At 30.4% G+C, this 21,635-nt stretch overlaps 1 protein-coding gene across 3 annotated transcripts; it reads left to right on the forward strand.

Moving 5' to 3' along the window:
* The first annotated feature begins 17,815 nt into the window (after nucleotides 1-17,815).
* LOC120067339 (auxin canalization protein (DUF828)) lies at nucleotides 17,816-20,544 on the forward strand. Of its 3 annotated transcripts, none has more exons than XM_039018907.2 (7): nucleotides 17,841-17,957; nucleotides 18,080-18,522; nucleotides 18,643-19,027; nucleotides 19,200-19,376; nucleotides 19,804-19,853; nucleotides 19,963-20,020; nucleotides 20,119-20,544. In XM_039018907.2, exons 2-7 carry the CDS (start codon nucleotides 18,259-18,261, stop codon nucleotides 20,355-20,357), a joined length of 1,173 nt encoding a protein of 390 aa, XP_038874835.1. In that variant the 5' UTR covers nucleotides 17,841-17,957; nucleotides 18,080-18,258; the 3' UTR covers nucleotides 20,358-20,544. The 3 variants fall into 3 exon arrangements, with proteins under 3 accessions (XP_090163966.1, XP_038874835.1, XP_038874834.1); XM_039018906.2 differs by having other exon boundaries at nucleotides 17,845-17,957; nucleotides 18,075-18,522; XM_090307840.1 differs by lacking the exon at nucleotides 19,963-20,020 and having other exon boundaries at nucleotides 17,816-18,522; nucleotides 20,119-20,349.
* The last annotated feature ends 1,091 nt before the right edge of the window (nucleotides 20,545-21,635 follow it).

The following is a 21,635-nucleotide window of genomic DNA, read 5'->3' on the forward strand; positions in this document are numbered from 1 at the left end:
ATAGATAGATAGAAAGATGCATAAAGATTATGTAGTCAGAAAATATAACTCAACATGGTTCTTTTTCTGGGGGGACAATTCTCATTTCTAATCGCTTCTCTTTCTCAACAAAATCATTAGCAGACTTGTTTTCTTGATAAGGTTGGCCAGATTTTTGGGTTGTGTCTGTCATCTTCCAGTCAAATTTATTAACATATAATATAACTAAAATTTAATAAAATGTGCTACAAAAATTTCTAGTGGAGAAATAAAGACTAATTTGAAGCACACATGGAGATAAAAAATGGCCTGATTTGACAACATGTTTAAGGAACATCACTCATGTTTTTTGGATATGATATGTATTATAATTCCTAATTCCTAAATTATGCCTTTTTCAAGGTTTCATTTCTCTGTGTACTGAAAGAAAAGTTTTTTTTTTTTTTTTCTGTCTTTATTGACTCATTGAAATTGTGATCAAATGTACCAACATATTGATCTAAAAAATGAAAAAAAAAAAATCTTTTGTGAAAATAAGTTTTCTTTCTCTCAGAATATTTCAGTACAGAAGTTAATTAGAGACAAAAACTTAGACCTGTTTGATGATAACCATTTTGTTTTTTTAATTATATATATATATATATATTACCATTGTTTGGATCTTTATTAAATATAAGAGTTGAATTCTTAGTAAGAATCTAAAAACAAAAATAAGTTTTTAAAAATTACTTTTTGTAATTTTCAAATTTTGGCCTGAATTTTAAAAACATGAGTAGAAAATAGATAACAAAACAATAAACCTAGAGATAAAATGAGTGTTTGTAGGCTTAATTTTCAAAAATTAAAAACCAAAAAGCAAAAACCAAATGGTTATCAAAGAGATCATAGGTGTAATGATTTAATTTTTTTTTTTAATTTTCAAAAATTAAAACCAAATGGTTACCCGCCTTAAGTGTAATGATTTGATTTTTTGTTTTTAAATTTTGAAAATTAATCCTATAAACATTCTTTCCCATCTAAATTATTGCTTTTGTTATGTACTTTTTTTAATCAATATTTTAAAAATTAAACTAAAATTTGAAAATGAAAAAATGAAAAAAATATCAATATAATTAAAAAAAAAAATTGCAAATAAATAAGTTCAACTTTTAAAAATGAAAAAACAAAAAAACAAAATGATTATCTAATTTCTAACTATTTTTAGATTTTCAAATTTATTTTAGAATAAAATATGGATCAAGATCAATATGTCATAGGACAACATTGTTGTGATTAAAAAAATAATTGGATAAGATTAATAATCAAATAAATGATTATTTCCTTTGCATTTAAATTAATAATACTTGTTTAGAAAGATGTTAACAAGAATTGCACATGGAATAATTATGGCTCAAGAAAAGTAAGTTAATGGAAGTGGATTTTCCAACATAAAGATAAGATATAATAATTTGATCATAGAGAACACACAAAGGAAATTTAATATTCAATGTCCAAAAGCATGAAATGTCATATCAAATTTGGCATTCTACATGACACCTTACTAGTGTTTGGAATTCTTGATATATATCCAACAACAACTTAATTATTAACAAAATTTTCTAGAACAATATTGTTTTGTTCGTAATACAAAAAATGAGATCATTCAATCAACCTTAATTTAGTCAAATTTCATGACTTGTAATTTATAATTGGTTATAACTTACAAATTAGTTGAACTTGAATGTAATAGTTAACATCCATTTAAATCAACATAATGTTATAGTACCATGGATCTTTTTAGTGTAATAATATTTTCAATGGATTTTTTTTAAAATTATTATTATTATTATTATTTAGATCAATTATGTTGAGTTAAAATATAGATTTGAATGCTTTCCTGATCATTTTCTTTTGTATTGCAAGGAAGGATTACTTTTTTACATTTGCGTGAAGTGTAATAATATTTCCTTTTCAAAAATATATATAAATAGATAGATTTTAGTTAACTTTAAAAATGAAAATGGAATCTTGAGAAATATTGAAATTTTGGCTAAAAAATTTAAAACTTATACTATTTTGATATTATTAAAGTAGTAATATAGTGTACTAAAAAAAGTAGTAATATAGTGTACTAAAAAAAGTAGTAATATAGTGAATCAAAAGTCATAATCTTATTTTAAGTTGTAATACTTGAAAGGAGAGAGAAAAGAAAGATATGGTTTTATGAGGAAAAAAATTAAAAATAAAAGGTTACTAAATAAAAAAAATAAAAAAAATGTCATTAAATCATTCCCATTTGGTTTCTGAGCTGAAAACTTAGAAAAATAAGTTAGAGTTCAATTTTAGTTCTTGTTTGATGTCAAAATTTGGATAAGAAAAAATGCATCCGAATATTTACATGACAATAATGATAAATTTGTCATTTGGAGATAAGGGAACCTATCAAAGAAAGAAAAAAGGTTTCAATGTCAAAGTCAAAGATGGAGAGAATTGTAGAACATGAGAAGAAGTCAGATTTTTTTTGTTAATTACCTCATATGGAGTTATAGATTAATCGGGAATCTAATTTAAAGTTTATCTTAATCCTACTAAGATTAGGATATGAATTTTTCTTATTTCCAAACAAATTAGGATTAAATCTTATCCTATCTTATATTATTTTAGTCTGATTTTTGGTTTATTTTGTCAAGTCTAAATTCACCCCATCCCTTCTTAAATTTAAATTCAAGAAATATAGTTACTAATATCTCTATAATGAAAGGGATCCATTTATCAATTTTTTAAATACAAACAAAAATTTAATAATTTCTAAAAAGAAATGAAACCCATGAAAGCAAAGAAAAATAATTTTGAAATTCTTGTCTTTAATTCACAATTTTCAAATTCAATGTAGACAATTATATGCACTTCATAGAAGTATACTATTATTTAGTTCTATTTTCAACAATAATTGTTTTTTTTTTTTACATTAGGTATGACATTGACCTTACGCTATATTTTGTTCACCAAATCAAAATAATAGAATGAAAATTATTTTTCTATATTTTGATATAAAATTTTCTTACCAACTTAATTTACCTCTCTCTCTCAAGTCTAAACTAATGTTTGGTGAGTGAAAGTAAAGATTTTCTCTTATTAGAAAGAGAGTAGTTGATGTTTGAAAATATTTTCTTATGAGAGAGAGAAATGCATAAGATAGAGATAGACCAAGTCCAAGTCTAAGTCTTTGAAGAGGTAGGTAAAATATGCTCTAGAATTTCCAAACCTTCAAAGCCTAATATACCAAATAATTGACTGTCGAAGCCGAGAGAGAGCATAGGTCAAATGAAATTAGAATTAGGTGTTCAAATGTTAAAATAAGTTTTATAACCTTAATTAATGAATATTTAAGATATTTATTATTAAATCCATCGATAAATTAAAAAAATTAAAATAATTTAAGAAAGCTGACACCAAATATTTAATTTAACGTGGTTTGAACTTTATAACTTCACGTAAAAATATTGTCTCCACTATATATTACAAATTTAAAATAAAAGAAGGAATAGCTTAAATCCAATTAAACCAAAATCATCTCAGTTGAAATTAAAGAATATTAATTAAGAAGAAGTGTCAAAATACAATGAGCATATAACTGTTAAAACACCTACCCATGACGTATTGAAATACAAATTCAATTTCAAGATATGTTATATTAAAGAAAAATTGTCAGAAAATAAAATTCTTAATTTTCAACTTATACTTAAGTCCGGATGTTCAAATTTGTATATCTTATATTTATTATACTATAAGAACAGTGGATTATATTTCACTTTCGGTGAAATATGTCTCTATTCCTATAATTGTTAAACTAAAATAATAGATTTGTTTTTTTCTCCGTCTCTACAACAAATTATTCATAATTTCTTATATTAAGATTTTAATATCTACTCCTAATCTCTATGGATCAACTAGTTAAGATATTTTTCTTAAAAAAAGATATTTCTTTCAAAGGAAGAAAAAAACTAATTAATATATTAGTATAGTTAAATAAAATTTGCTACGATATTAATAACGAAAAAGACTATAACTCAAGGTTAGAGATTCGATCCTCTATCTCATTATTGTAAAAGAAGAGTATATTAATAACATCTTTTATAAATTAAAACTTTGAAGTTCTTCCATTTTCATATTTATAATATAATACTATATTTTTTAAAGATAAATAACAAACCAATAATATTACTCTCAATGAATCCGTATTGTTGTCAAAGTGAATATAACTCAAGTAATTGAATGCATTACCTTTTTTGAGGTCGGAGATTTAAATCCTCCTATCTCATTTGTTATGCTTCCAAAAATAAAAAATAAATAAACAAATACCATTAGTTTGAAATATATATATGTAATGTTTATTGATTATGTATCATACTTCATTTCTTAAAAATATTATCCATATGTCTCAACATTACACATTATTAGTGTCTATAAAATTCACGTCGTCTTACTTGCCAAAGTCCTTATAAATAAGTGGTATTAGTGGATTTTAAAAACACACACATTGAGTAAAGTCCATGAAAATGGGAGAAAGTGGATAATTTAGAGAAATTTCTTATTTTATATTTTGTTAATTTATATATTATTTTTAATTTATTTCATTATTATTATATTAGTTTAATATTATATTTTATTGATATCCGTGTTTTCGTTGTGCTTCACAAGTTTACAACATTTTTCATTTTTTTTCTTTCAATTCTGATTTCTAAAAGTTATACACAACAATTCATGTCGGCATCCTAAGATTCCATTACTCGGTTGTTTTTAATTCCATTTTTTAAATATTTATTTTCCATTAATTGTTTTTATCGATCCGTTACTAAAATTAGCATAATTTAATTGACATTAAGTATGTACTATCAATCTCGAGGTTGGAATTTTTTTTTTTTAAAAAAAATTAATCGATTTGATCTTTCATGAATATTTCAGAACTAGTATTAGAGCATACGTTTGTTTGGATGTTGGATGGAAATTAACACAATGTGATAGTATGACCCGAAAGAAAATTGAAATTCAAATCTTATCCCACAAATATCCAAAGTCCTAATTTTTATTTGAAATTCTATTGAATTTCTACTTCACACGTGGTTTTGAAGCAGTTATGGAAGGTCAAAGATAATATTCCAATTTTTTAAAGAATCAAAATTCACCCCTATTTTAAACCAAAGTTATTGAAACTCAAAATGATATGACAGTGATTTCAAAGGAATTTGGAACTTTGACAATTGAATTTGGAACTACTTTGTTGAATTTCTAATTTACACAAGTGATTTTAAAATATTTGTGAAACGTTAAAAGATAATATTGTAACTGTCAAAATAGTTTTTAAAATAAAGTTGTAAATTTAGATTTTTTTTGTAATACTTTTTATTGAGTCTGGAATCTTTTAAGATTTTTAATTTTGCCAAACCGTTGTAACAACATTTCTTAATTAGGTCATTCGTTTTTAAAATATTGTTAAATTTTGTTAGCTAAAATTTGATTGACCATTGCATATATATTCATAGGTTTATTCTCTCTTTTTTCGTTAAAAAGAAAAAGAAAAAATCAATATAACCTTTCAAATCAAATAATTTGAACCTTCAACCACACAAAGGGAAAAATAAAATAATATTATTATTTTAAAAGTAATTTATAAAAATATTGTTGTTTTGAAACTATTTATAAAAATATGGTTTTTTTTAATGTGTTGAGTCTTTAAAATTCGACCAACCTAGGTCGAATTTTGAAGATTTGACCTTCACTTTTCTTTTTCTTTTTCTTTTTTTTAAAAAAATTCTATTTTATAAAAACAATTTATTAATTTATTATTTTATTTAACTTAACTCTAAAAAGAACAAATTAAAAAAATAATATCTCATAAAAATAAAAAAGTGTAAATTAAAATATCTCATTTATATAAAAATAATTACAAAAATCAATGAGTCCCACAAGGCGGACATCGTCGATTTCGAGCTGGTTGTCGTCGTCGACTTCGAACTTGAGGTTGCTCTGGTACGTCTGCAGACGCTTCATAATATAAATATTCATTATGCTCTCCACGATCCCGACCATGTCCATGCACATATGAAGACGAAGGACCGACCTCTGAGTCATAATGTCCTGAACCAAATGTTGGCATCATCATCATCGGACTAATATAATCAGTTTGATTTTGCGTCTGCATCACAGGGGCAACTCTTCCACATTATGGGCAACCTCATCAAACTCATCCTTTTCCCAAACAAGTCCTCTACGTTTAGGAGCTGGTGGAGGAACAATAGGTATATCGTACATCCTTCATATAGCTTTGGTTGTCACTACATATAGCAAGAACCTGGTTCGGATCATTCGCAACATCACGGAGTCTACTGTTGTTGTTCGATTTATGTGAATTATAAAACAATTAGATAATTTTTAAAATAAATTTAAATTAAAAATAATTAGATAATATTCATTCATTTACCAGGGACGAGTGACATAGCGCCTTAATATTATTGTGCCAATGAATATAGTCTTGAGTGACATCCCTATCAAATTGTTCAATAGAAACCCCACTGCAATAAACCTTGCACGATAGTGCCATCGCACTACCAAATGTGCAATTTTTTCGGACCAATCTACAGTCCTTAAGTCGATATCATGCAGGGTTCAGTATTACAAGGCGATGGGACATCTTGCTGAAAACTGAATTGTCTCATCACCCTGTTAGGAAGATGCAACTCACCAATGTGAAAACATATGAGAGAACTATGAGAGGACTCATCGTCCGCCATATGTTTTGACCATTCATACAATAATAGACAAAGTATGCATAATAATTTTGTATGGCTTCCAAATAACCTGAAACACAAAATATTATATTGGAGAACATTAAAGACAAATATAATAAAAATGTGTATAAAATAATCAATTTGGTTCAGTGTTATATGTGTGGCTATAACATGTATCTATACTGGCTGATTACATGTGTGGCTGTCCTAGTCATACAAAATTTGTCTCTCCACCTAAATTTTTAAATTGATAATTTAGATTCTAAATTAACTAAATCAGTGATATAAAAATTAAATTGAATTAAAATAAAATACCGAGAACCATGGGCTCGTCTAGCTAACTGAGCGTCATTGACATGTTGTAGCTATGGAGCCATTGTTGGAAATCGCTCCCAAGCCCATAGTTGCAAAAGTATGAGAGACCCAGCTATCTCACGAACCTCAGGTCTTGTTGCTTTGCATAGTTGTCTTTACAACCATGCAAAACATGCTCCACCCCACGAATACTGCCTCACATCATAGAGATTAGCTAATAGTGGCAGGAACATCAAGTAAATAAAATGACTTGATTTGTCGGAAAACAGACTTCCACCCATCATTTGTAGTATATATGCTCGCGCATATCTTATGACGGTTTCCTCGTCTGCATCATCTGCGAGCTCACGAAATTGTGTTCCTAACCATATCAAACTTAACCTCGATCCTTTAATTTTGTTGGTAGGTGGGGTCACACCGAGGTACAGTTGACAAACTTGTGACCAGTTATCGTATATCACTCCGGTGACTGGCTCATCGTCAACAGGTAACCCCAACAACACTTCTATGTCTTGTAAAGTGATAGTGCACTCTCCAACAGACAAATGAAATGTATGCGTCTCAAGTCTCCATCTCTCGAACAAGGCTTTGATCAGATGCCAGTCCAACTGAATAAATCCCAATCTAACAATCCATAGAATCAAGATGTACAGAGTAGCGGTAGTATTCGAGGGTGGAATGGGATAATGCGTTGAAGAATTGCCTTTCGACGCCTGCAAGATATTTTTCCAATAGTACGATCTCGTCATACAACAGATGATTGATGAATGGACTGGTCGTACAAAACATTGGGATAAATAGGTCCTGGGTTTAAAGCCATGATCTGAAAGGAAAAAAATATTTATTTCTCAATTAGAAGAAGGACAACTTAATTAACTAAATTAAATATACATAATAAAAAAATTATTTATTTCTCAATTAAATAATGTAAAACTTAATTAAAAGAATAATATACAATTTTATAAATTATAATAAAAAAATTGAATATACGATAAAAGTATCTACACTTAATTAAATATACATGATAAAAAATATTTATTTCTCAATTAAAAGAATAATGTACGACTTTATAGATTACAATAAAAAAATTGAATATACAATAAATTATAATAAAAAAATTGAATATATATAAAAAAAATTATTTCTCAATCCCTAACTATCTAGAGCCCGTCTTAGTAAAGCAAGACACTTCCTTCGATTATGGCCTAACTGATTACAAAATCCACATCGTTGTCGAGTGATTTGTTCTGTCCAATCTATCTCGTTATGATAACGTGAACTTTTTGGTCTACCAGGTTTTCTCAACAACGATGGATCAGGATGTAAGACGGGCATATTAGAGGCGTGATCCAGTAGTTTTCATGCGGTACAGGTTGAAATTGAGGAGAATAACATTCAGCATACGTTGACAATTTATAGTAGTCCTCAATAAAATCCTCGTAGTTCATGTTAAAATTTGAGCAAACTGCCATAAAATGCGAGCATAGAATGTCGAACGCTTGCCACTTGTTACATGAACAGTACCGCTCGGACCTGTTTAGCCTCAATATTTGAACATTTCTTTCTTTAGTATTGAGACTATGACATCCGGTTTTCACATGAAACACACCTTCATACAGATCGTATGATTGTACTTCATGTTTACTAGATCTTGCAGCCCATTTATTTATTTTCTTGTGTGCGTACCTGAATTTTTACTCCACTTAGTATTATAAAATATATAATATTAACGAGTGTATTTATCTTGACGCTCCAACACATCTCTTATTTCTTCTCTTATTTTCTCGAAATAATTCACGCACTTGAAGAAGTTATTTGAGCAAGAGCATTTATAGGCAATATTCAAGCTCCTTTGAGGACTCCATTTATGCAATAGATTTGTCGTCATCCACCCATATCTGAACCCTCCATCATGTATGATAACTGGCAGAAATGCCAGTTATTATAAGCCTTTTATTTAGAATTATGAGGGCTAACATGTAGAAAACGCAGTGATAATACTTAGAATTTGTGAAAAATTGAGTTTTGCGTCGATAAGCACCTAAAACCTTACTGACCCAATATTATGCGTTATTCTGTGCCAAGGTGTCTATTTTTGTAGCTATCGCAAGAATCAAATGCATGCGTTTGTAATAAGCAATCACAGACAAACGCATGCGCTAAAGCCAGGCGACTGCAAAAGACGAACGAAGACGGCAACCCCATGCGTCCAACGCATGGAAGTTGCAGTAACCCCATGCGTCCAACGCATGGAAATTGCAGTAATCGCATGCGTCCAACGCATGGAGAATGCGGTGAACAAATAGAGATTGCGGCCACGGATTGACAGCCATAATAGAAGATCGCAAGATGGGTAGAACGCATTGATAACTTTAGCTAAATTCAGCTCGGGCGCATACCTTGGGAGTATCAACAAGATAAGGTGATGTGACAACGCCCATACCACGACAAAAGAAGCAGTGAGTCATACCTCCATCATTATAGCTGTCGGCATCCAAGTTCTATAAATAGCCTTTGAGACTTTCATTTTGAGACATCCGAGCTTTTGCTTCAAGGCAGAAGTTTGTGATCACAGATGAGAGCTTGAAAGAGATTTCCAGTGAGAATTCTTCATCTTCACAATCCAAACCAAGTGACGATCGGAGCATTCGCTGGAGATAGAGCTCGAGAGAGACATCTCCACCATTCAACCATGGCACCACTGGCAGCCTTGACGCAGAGTCCTTCATTTCCCTTCTAATCTCTATATTGTATTACATTTTAGCTTGAGATATTAAGATATTTTGTGATCAATGCAAATCTTAACTCCTTCATTACCGTCTTCTTCATCATCTTCATCTCTATCATAGTTTATTTTCAGCGTTCATTTATCAAAGTCAATCGCATGCTTAATCGTGTAGCCTAGAAATAGGACGTATATAGCAACCCATCGAGAAGTGTGCGTTGTGCGAGTATAGTGAGTTAATCCTCTTTGCTTGGTGAAAGGCTGTGCCAGTGCTTGTCTATGAGATGCTGCATTGCTTGTCTATAAGTTAAGTAACTGCGTCTAACTGCTTGAGAAGGTAAGGGATGGAACGCACTAAGCAAGGTTTGTATTGTTCCTAGAGATAGGCACAATCTTATGCTCGACGCAACCATGCATTATAGATAGTCATGCGGCTGACCACCCAGAGGTGTGATGCGTTATTGCAACAAGCTAGGATTACTCAGGCGATTTAAAATAGTAAACATTACTATGCGTTAATGGTTGTTGTGTCTCTACCTATTCTCATTGCAAGTTTTCTATTGCTCAATCTGTTTAGTTAGGAGTAGAGTAGTGTATGAATCATTTTTAACCTTCTTCGCTTTATTGTTATTCTTATTTATCGCCTCAAACGCATCACCTTATAAATATTATTGAGTGACAAGTCCCCGTGTTCGACCTCGGATTACCCGAGAAACTTGTGTTTGTGTTATATTTGGCGCAAACGTAAGAAAACTTGTGATAGGAACGCGTGATTATTGCATGCTAAGATTAACGCATCATCATTCCGACGCATAACCTCAGACGCATGGGAGAAAATGCATAAGTTATGTCTAACGCATGATTTCATGTTCAAACTCATCCGTCCTTAAATGATAAAAATAAAACAAAACAAAATGCGTCCATAAATTATTCCCAATAATGTACTTGAGTCCATTGCTCTAAACCAATGTTGTAAGAAAAACTCAAATAGGTCCGATTTATTTCTTTAATATCTTCAATTGCTTTATTGAACTTTCGAATTTGAAACTGACACCCGATACGATAAACATAATTTTTCAATGTATTAAATATGTACTTTTTATTAAAGTTGCTGACGATATGTCGTAAGTAGAAACGATGGTGACATTTTAGTTCCATCTAACCATTTGCTGGATTATTCACTACTGCGATTATGTTAGCATGTCGATCTGAAATTAAACATACCTCTTCGTGTGTTACAATTTCTCTAAAGTGTTTCAGGAACCATCCCCATGAGTCTGCGGACTCTTCATCAGCAACGACAAATACAAATGGAAGAAGATGCCCGTTCGAGTCAACTAATGTAGCAATCAAAAATTTTCCTCGATATTTGCCATACAAGTGTGTACCATCTATCTGAATGATCTGTCGACATTTATTGAAAGCTTCTATACAAGGACCAAATGCCCAAAATATAGAAGTTAGGATAACATGGCCTTCAGTAAACGTTTATTTCACTTTCCATTTTATACGTGTTCCGGGATTGATCTGCTTAACCATATACAATCACCTGGGTAACAATTTGTAAGACTCATACCAATCACCAAAAACTTTAGCCAACGCTTTTCTTTTGCCCCCCATACCCTCTGGTAAGGAATATGATATCCAAACTTTGATTTGATGTCGGACTGCAGTTGTGCCACATTGATAGATGTTGCTCATCGTACTTATTAATCTCGAACAAGCCATGCGATTTTTTTTTCTTGCATAAAGTCTCCACTTGCAACCTTCCTCCCACTTCTTACACCGAATTGTCCAAATCTTCGATATCGATTCCACAGCTTCATATGGTGCGTGACATTTAATAGCAAAACATTTGATCACATGTTATATCATTTCTTTGTCTTGACAAATCATCCCTTTATACAACTGAGTATTGTCAACATCTATAGGAGCTACAATTGGGTTATGTTCTCGAATGCTATCTAGTACATTCATATCCAAATCGTTGAATGTATCTGAAGGTAACTCATGTTCACGACCTCGAAATCCAACTCTTCAAATTCATCGTCCGTTTCAGTTCTGAAACCTCTATACTGGTTGTTAGTCGCCATATTTTCATTATCACATGGTGATGCAACTTATTCCAGATTAGGATCAATATATTCAGTTGGATCTTCAAACTGATTAAATGGTGCATTCAAGTTTATATCCAACCCTATCCTATTTACATTTACATACAAATGCACTAAATTTGGCAGTGACATCGCGATTGAGAACATCAAGTTCATAGCTTGTGCATTCGAAATAGGGAATGACATAAACCTTATTGATCCTGATGGTTTAGGTTAGGATGTCTATATATTATTTCTAATTGATTTGTTCCCATATCTATATCAAGTGACATCCCAACCATTTCAATGAATTGTTCAAATACAATTCCACTGTTCACATTTATGCTAAAACTCCCTCTTGGTGGTTGGTCATAGTTAACTCTATCAATACCATCAATCATATTATCATTTGTAAACAACATAAATCCCAAACATTTGTCCGCCATTTTCTAAAAAAAAAAAAAAGACAAACAATACGTTACTAATTGTTCTACTAATTATCAAACTTAAGCAAAAACAAAACACAATAAAAATCATAATAAGAAACATATATAAGAAATATAATAAATATATTTAAAAAAATCACAATAAAAATCACAATAAGGTAAACTTTTTAAAACTATTTTTAAACATAACAATAAATTAAATTTTTTATAACTATTTTTAAACATAACAATAAATTAAATTTTTTGTAACTATTTTTAAACATAACAACAAATTAAACTTTTCAAATATGTAAATATTATTGAATTCAACAACTACTAAAGAATTAACATGATAAATCTACTAAATATATATAAAAAATAGTAATAAATAAATAGTAAACTCACAAATTTAATAGTGGTTTTATTTTTTCTCCCAAAATGACAATGATCTCTCTTTTCTTTATCCGGAAACAAAAACTATGAAAAAAAACAAAATATTATGAGAATATGGATCTAAAACAAAATATTATGAGAATATGGATCTAAAACAAAAACTATGAAAAAAACAAAATATTATGAGAATATAGAGTTTTTTGTTAACGTTAACTTTTTTGTTCTTTGTTTCCCAAACAACAAAAATATAATAGTATGAGAATATGAACAAAATTTATAGTTATTTTAAAAAAATGAAATTTTGTATAGTAAATGTACAAACCTCACAATTTAATGGACGAACGTGGGAGAAGAAAAAGATTTGCCAATGAAGAAATGAAGAAGACAGAAGCAAATTTGTAAGAGTTTTAATTAGGTCCAAAGAAGAAGGCAAAATGATTTGAAGAAATTAAGAAACGAAGAAATGAAAAATGATGAAGTGAAGAAGGCAGAAGCCGGAGAAATGAGAAATCTGTGAGAAGTGAGAAATGAGAAATGAGGTGTTGAAAGTCGAGTTTTCAAAACTCGACCCACGGGCGTTGGAAAAATTTAAGTGGATGGGATGAGACGTGCATAGATTCTGACAGGTTTATTAAAGAAGGTCGAGGGTTCAATCATCAACATCTTGACCGCTGCATTTTCGTTGGCGAGGCAGAGATTCCCGCCGCCTTATTAAAGGAGGTCGAGGGTCAATCCTCGACCTCCTCTTGCATCTCTTTGTACACAGTCGCAGAGATTCTCTTCCATCTTCCATCTTTAATGTTCCATCTCTTCTGCCTGCAACTTTAAAGGAGATTGAAGGTTGAACCCTTGACCTTCGCTTGGATTCTTCTGCCCTCTGCACGTGAAGGAGGTTGAGAGTTGAACCCTCGACCTCTTCTTTAATTTTCAACAAGTCGAGGGTTGAACCATCGACAAAATATTTTACACAACACTCCCGCCCTCGAAAACTCCAAAACAATCCTATTATTCTAAACAGTTTTGCAACAATCATATTTTCCTAATCACGATATTAAAAAAAAATCCCACACGAAGTATATTTAAATTAGAATGATAAATATGAAAAACCTTTTAACAACACAAACTCGAAAACACATAGTCCCATGATAATGTTGTCAGGACATCAAATATCTTGGGTTTGTCACGAAATATCCAAAGGGATAAAATTGGGAAAATATGAATCCATACATAATAAACAATTTTATTTATTTCTTTAATGAGAATAAATCACAAGGAAAATATGTGAAAGGAAGAAACAAAGAAAAGGAAAAGGAAGGTAACCGTCCAAACCGGTCATTGTTGTTCATTACTTTACAATTGCATGACCCTTTAGTTTGGCATTTTCCAGTATTTCGCTAATTTTACCGACAGCTCCACTTTCTAGCCCTTTTCCAATACCTCCATAAGAATATCCGTTTTCTTTGGAAAATTTTTAGGACGAGTTCACTTGAAATTTAGCTCCACTTTATAAATAAATAAAATTTGATCTTGCTAGGAATTTATCATTTTAACTCTCTTTTATCCTCCTTCCTTCGTTCTTTTGGAGCATTTTCCCCCGTTTTTCGTGCTTTTTTCTTTTTTTCTTTTTTTCTTTTTTCCTTTTCTCGTTCCAGCGATTTCTTTCATTTACATTGTCCTTTTGGCAATTTCTCTTTTTCTCTCCAGCGATTTCCATTCATGTCGCCATATTTTTTTCCCATTTTTCTCTCTTTATTCTTTGTTCTACCGTTTTTTTTCGAAGAAAAATCTTACAGGTGTGTCTGATGAAGAACAAGACAAAAGAGAGAGGAGTGGGAGCGAGAGCGAGGAAACAAGAGAAAGATCTGAACAAACGGAAAGAAAAATTGAAGAAAAAAAAATGGATTTGTGTCGCGGGAGCGAGAGTGAGGAGCTAGAAACAAGTCATTGCATGCGTTTTGAGGTTAAATGGGTACTTTCACATGTGAATGACGTCAATAGAAGGCTAAATTTCGAGCATTTTTTTAAAGTGAGCCAAAATTTCGAGTAGGGGCCATCTGTATAGATTCTCTTTTTTTTTTTCTATGTTAAAAAAATGTGATATGTTGTTATATTTTGAATATTTAATAACTTTCTTTTGGAGTTTTAATTGAGTTAAAGAAAAAGATGTTAACGTACTCCATTTGTATATTTAAATAGAAAGTTTGAAATACTTATTTAGATGTTATTTATCATGAATATTAAAAATCAATATCTAAATTTGAGTATAAATAGTGGTATCATCTTTTCCTCAAGAGATACAACTTCAACAAATATATATATATATATATATTTCTCATTAAGTCTTTAAGAGCAATTGACCAAAAGGAGGGTGTTCTTATTTGTAGAACTTTGAGCTCAACTTTTCAATATAGAGTAGTTTGAGTTATACAGTTTCATTTGAGTTGTTATATCATGGAGAAGACAGACTAGAGAAATATTTGTTGCACCAATGGTTGATATTATAAAGAGATACAACACACTGTAAATGACTTGAATTTCCTTAAAAAGAGTGAAATATTTACGCTTCAACCTAATTGTTAAGGTATTTGTTTTCTCACTACTAACTTAATTTTTCTTTGTTATTTGAAATTTTCCATCATGACCAATTTTTCATTTATTAAACCCTTCTTTTAAAAAAAAAGGGTTTCGTTGAAATTTAGGCGTGAATTCACAACTTGCTTATTTTTTTTATTATTATTTATTAACAAGTGAAATTATAAATTTGAACCATAAATTAGGTTTGTGTTTGATAAATTTATGTTTTAGCTTTTAAAATTGTATCTAATAAAACTTTCTCCTCTAAAAAGTTTTTAATAATTTTGAAATTTTTTAATTTTGTATCTAATAAATTTATGAATAAAAAAGAATATATCTCAATTAGTATAAAATATGTATTATCAACCTCGAAGTCAATGACTAAGGCATGAATAATCTCTTAAAAAGTTATATAAGATTTAAATCAATCTAAACTATTTGTGATATTATCCAAATTTTAGATCAAATTAAGATAGTCGTTAGTCCTTAAATAGTACTGTTAGTGCATTACGTTTTGCTTGTATTGTCCTTTAAAAAAATAATGCATTACAAAGTATTAAAGTGGTGAAGTTAATGGTAAGGAGATTATTAGTAAAAAAATCATTCAATTTCTTAAAATACAAAAACTAGGTAAACGTAATATTAAAAATTTAAGGACGTATTAGAACATATTTAAAGTATCGGAACTTATTACACACCAAATTTATGGGCAAAAAATTGTAATTAAATCTTATTTTAAAAAAAATAAAATAAAAGAACCACTAAAAAAAATTAGACATGGAATATAATACTACAATCACTGTGAGGCTAAGTTTTATAAGTATATGCTTCATATATTTATGTTAGAGGCATTCAATTATTTATAATGACAAAAATGATTCATTAAAAAAAAAAAAATCTTATGTAAAAGTCTTAATTTTAAAAATAAATAAATAAATATTATATATATGAGTCTTTGCTTTGTTAAAATTTCAATCAAAAAATTCTTTCAATAAAATTAATGTTTAGTATTATATCTTTGCTAAAATGGTAACGTGAACATATTGACTTTTAACTATCATAGACTGAATAAGCTTTAGAATGGTTGTTCAATCTCTTAACAAGGATTGTACTACTCTTAATAGATATACCATCGTTCTTAGTAACTTACGTGTTTCTTTTCTTCTTTTATTTTCTAATGAAAAAGTAAAACTTTAGAGAAAAAAAATCACTCTATCCAAATAGTCGGATCATAAGCAACCAAATAAAAGAAAAAAATTTATGACTTATATCCTTCTAATTTTGATAATATCATCCATAATAAACAAAATTTCAAAGTTGAAAGAATCTTTTTCAACTACTAAATTAAGAGATACAACATAAATCAAATATGACAAGGGAAATTAAAAAAAAACATTATCAAGATGCATACTTTTACAAAAATAAGGATAAAAACAAGAAAGAGAAATAAACATGCAAGTGGACCAATGAAGTTTTGAACCTCTTCAATGATTAAGTCTATGTCTATCATATAATACAATATTTATTTGCAAAATAAAATAAGAAGGGTCATATAAAGGGAAAAAAAGCTCTAAAAAAAAGTTTAAATACTACTTTTAATTTTCATTGGTTCCTTTACTTTTAGGCCACCTTTATCTTATTAAAAACATAATAGATTAATGGAAATAAAAAAAAGTAGGGCTCATTTGATTATTTTTGGTATTTATTTACTTGTATCTACAATTGTATTGATACATAAACCCCGCATCCAAATCTATAATGAAATAATACAATTTGATTGATGAATAAAAAGTACTTAATCTAATTACACCTGAGAATTACGTTCTATTATTACCGTTACCGTTATGGTTACCATTATTATTGCTATTACAATTGAAAAATTGTCAATTTTGACGTTTTTACTGTTATCATTACTGTTACTGTTACCATTTGACCCACAAAGGTAGAGTAGAAGTAATGGTAACAGTAAATTTGACAAAGTTAATTTTAATTAAATGCGATCAAAACCAATCCAATTACATTTGCGATTCAAGTTCATTACAATTGATCCATCAATAAAATTTCATTACGATTGCACCAATTTTCATCACAGTTTGGTAAATGAGGCCTTAAATGGTTCATTTTGGTATCTATATTTCAACTCTGATTCATTTTGGTCCCTATACTTAATGTTCATGTTAGACTTTATACTTTTAAAATGTGACATTTTTAGTCTATTCATTTTCATTTTATTTTTAAAGGACAAAAATGTCATTTTTTGAGACTACATTATCTGAAATGAATATTTTAAAAGTATATGAACTAAAATAAATCAAAGTTGAAAGTATAGAAACAATAAATATTATGTAAATATATAAATTAAAATAAATCAAAACTAAAAGTACTAAAATTAAAATAGTATTTAAAAAAAAATCAACGAAAAGATTATTCAAATCAATGGGTCAAAAGAGTAATGAAGGATTCAAAGGGACAGGGGGAGGGTTAGAAAAGGACAATGAAGGCGCCTAAACAGTAAGCTTTATTCTTCAATACAAATACAATAATACTATTAAATCAATGGCATTGGCCAAATGTTTCATTGATAAATCTCATCTGGGTCTGTTCCCAATTTTCAAATGGAACGATCCCCTGTTTGCCCCAGTGTTAAGAAGCAGCTTCCGTCGATTCAGGAAGACGCTAATGCATGGTGTTTTTTTAAATTAATATTTTCTCCATTTCGAGCTTCGTGAATTTAAATCTCTTTCTTTGTTTCTTTGTGTTTCTGATTGCTTTTTGGTTGAAACTCAACCTGATTTTGTGGTAGTTCAGAGCACGAGGCCTTTGGAATGTAAACTTGAATCTCTTCTTGTCTGGATATATCTGGGTATTTAAGGTGTTTATGAAAATGCCGCTGAGAGAATTGTTCTTGGAAGAGACGTTTTTTGTTTTGAAAAACAGGGCCGTTTGATTGTACTTTTTGTGGAAAAGGGTTTTGAGGTGGGAAAAAAATGGAAAAGGGTCACTGTTCAAGTTGGAAATTTAGCTCAATTCATGGGTTAAAAAATATGGAGGAAGATGAGGAGATGAAAATGGTGTCGTCTTTGCCTTCAATTCCTCAGCCTCAAACTCCACAAGAGCCTATGGAGTTCCTGGCAAGGTCTTGGAGTCTATCAGCTTCTGAGATTACAAAAGCTCTTGCTCAAAAGCAAAAGCAACTTTACATTGAAAGGAGCCCCATCACAATTCCTGAGGCCATTGTTGCCCCACAACTTGTAAGCTTTTCTTTTCATATCCATGGGAAAGTTACTTATGAAAAGCACTAGCTTTTCAGCTCTGGTTTTGTAATTTTCCAAATGTTTTGCTGAGTCGTTTGTACCATTTCTTTTGTACAGCCAGAAAAGATTGTGAGTTCTGTCCATGCTTGGAGGGTAGGATCATTTGGAAAATGGTTTCACTTTCCCCACAAGGAGGCTGGCAATAGTATTGTCAAAAAGAAGGATAGAGCAAGAATTGAAAATGCTAGAGTTCATTCTGCTATGTCTGTGGCTGCACTTGCTGCAGCCTTGGCTGCTGTGGCGGCAGCAGAGAACTCTGGTGGCTCTGATTCGAAAATGGGTACGGCTCTGGCCTCAGCTACTGAGATTTTGGCATCTCATTGCATAGAAATGGCTGAATTTGCTGGCGCGGACCATGAGCGTGTCAGTTCGGTTATCAGATCGGCAGTTGATGTTCGGTGTCCGGGTGACCTCATGACTTTAACAGCTGCAGCTGCCACAGGTACTTGTTTCATTTGAGAAAGCATATTTGGGGAAACTGTCCACATGGGATTCCGGCAAGTTGAGAGATGATTTGAAAATGATAAAAAACTATTCCATTTCTTAACTATCTATCATCTGTTTCCCTGTCTTGATCTCACTTATTGTTGTATTATTTCTGATTTCTAATCCAGCTTTGCGAGGAGAAGCCGCTTTCCGGTCAAGATTACCAAAGGAAGGCCGGAAAATTGCTTCTGTGAGTCCTTATGATAGGATAATGGCTCAGAATCATTGGGCTACAGCTTTTAATGGTCATATGGAGGAGCAGGAACTTCCCTGTGTGGGTGAATTACTGCAGTTTACACAGAAAGGTACAGCTTTTTTCCTTTACAAAGTTCAATTTCTATTAAATTCTAACTCCAAGATCAATATATTTAAATAACAGGTTTTGTACATTAAATCACCAATGAACTTAAATTTAATTCTATCAAATGTTTTAACACTAGGAGTGAAAACTTGGTAGAAAGCCCAACAAGTGGAAATGACATTAGAGAGGTTCAAACACGGGACCTTTTGCTTTGATAGTATGTTAAATTACAAATGAAACCAGCTTAAGTGGATAGCTTATGGTAAATTTAATTATTTCAATTCTTCAACATCGTATTGGGTTCAAAACATAATAAGTTATGTTGAATTAACTGATATATTTAAACCTCTATTTCTCGTAGATAACATAAGTTTAACAATAGAACACTGGTTGAGCTGCTCAATCTAAACCACTTCTTGTTGTACGAACAGGAACCCTGAGATGGAAGGAGGTCTCTGTCTACATCAACAAGAAATCTCAGGTAAATAATTCAAAACTCAGGTGAAGATGACTCGTCGAGAAACCGCGTAATAAACCGTTGAAACTATGATCGAAATTACTTGTAATCACTATCTACTATGTGATTTCAGGTTATAGCATCAATTAAAAGTAAGCATGTTGGAGGGACCTTTTCCAAGAAAAACAAATGTATACATCTAATATCATTAGTTTCTTCATCCTATTCATCATCTCGAAAACGATTTGTCCTAACCATTTTGTGAAACTGTGCTTCTCTTATGTTCTAGGTGTTGTTTACGGGCTCTGTGACGAAACGTCTTCATGGCCATATGAAAGAAAGAGAGATATCTCAAACGAGATCTATTTCGGCATAAAAACTGCACAAGGTCTTCTAGAGTTCAAGTGCAAGAACAAGATCCATAAGCAGAGCTGGGTTCAAGGGATTCAAAGTCTTCTTCATCGAGCTAACTGCATTGAAACAACGAGAAGGTCTTTGCAGATTTTGAGTTTCAGTGAGAGTATATAAATCAGTTGTGGATTTGGTATAAGAATATATATATATATATATATATATATATATATATATAAGAACTGTTAGTACCAAAGTTCTGTAAACTTGGGATGAAAATTATTGTTAGTGTGTATAAATATTGGTATATCAAGTATTTTTGTTATCCATAATAATAAGTAAAGGCTTAAAGTTGAGTAGCTCATCCTGGGTAAGTCCACCTCTACAAATTTAATTTGCCCTCTTCTTTTTAGTTTCTACCACAGCTATGGTATGAGAATTTTAGAAGTGTTAATGAGATAGACTATATACAATTATAATGTATGTATATAAATATATTACTCCAATTGTGCCAATTTCCTTCATTAATATTTAGGCACATGATTCATTAAATCTAATAAGCTGCAAAAGTCTTATATAAATGGAAGGACTATAAAAATAAAACAACTAAACTTACTAAATGGTTTGTATTTCTATAAGGCAATTTTCAAATTGCTCTCTTAAAATTTGGAAATTTACTCTTTAATGTTTTTCAAAATTCTTCAAACCAAGGATTTAAAATGGATAAAGTCAAGATGTCAATAGAAATATCAATAAATAGGGATATCAATGAAAATTTCTGAAAAAGTTATTAAAAAAAATCAAAGAAAAATATTTAGATCAATAAATGTTAATTATTTAGGTTAGGAAAAATATCAATTTATACTTTTTAACTTTGGAGCTATAACAATTTAAACAATAAACTAATAATTGTATCAATTTAAACCTTTCATTATATTATGTTTGGATAAATATAGTGTGAAATTTATACTTTCATCAATAAAACCTCCTAAACTTTTCTAAGTGAATTAATTTAAACTCTAATAATTCATTTCTTAAACCCAACATTTGAAGAAGTCTACACACATCAAACGTGTGTTGATGGCAAAATCTGACAAAGAGAACTCAGGTAAATTTGTAGATTGAGGAGGAGGTCACCAACAAAATAGCTAAAATAACATACCCATCTGGTGCTTGTCGCAGACGTTCTAATGCTCAAGTTGAAGATTAAGAGGTTTTGTTTTGAGAGAGCCTTTTTGACTTCCTTCTTTTCTCCTTGTATTCAATCAATGCAATAGTAGCTACAACCCTATACACTCATTGGCCTACAATATGGTTACATAATAATACAAAAAGAATAAAGAATATCACACTTGGCTTGGTTTGATTGGTGGAGAGAAAACAAATTCTCAACTGAAAGGTAGTGATTCATTTCTATTTTCTTCCACCTTTCCTTTGCCTTTTTCATTTTTATTT

Source organism: Benincasa hispida, chromosome 12 (genome assembly GCF_027475165.1).
Source record: "Benincasa hispida cultivar pf3 chromosome 12, pf3_genome.v1.1, whole genome shotgun sequence".
Lineage (NCBI taxonomy): Eukaryota > Viridiplantae > Streptophyta > Magnoliopsida > Cucurbitales > Cucurbitaceae > Benincasa > Benincasa hispida.

Excerpts from the sequence above, each read along its gene's own strand:
- LOC120067339 (XM_039018907.2), top strand. The coding sequence starts at position 18,259 with ATGGAAAAGGGTCACTGTTCAAGTTGGAAATTTAGCTCAATTCATGGG. Across the intron at positions 18,523-18,642 it reads CCATTGTTGCCCCACAACTT|CCAGAAAAGATTGTGAGTTC; the intron begins GTAAGCTTTTCT and ends TCTTTTGTACAG. Across the intron at positions 19,377-19,803 it reads ACTGCAGTTTACACAGAAAG|GAACCCTGAGATGGAAGGAG; the intron begins GTACAGCTTTTT and ends TTGTACGAACAG.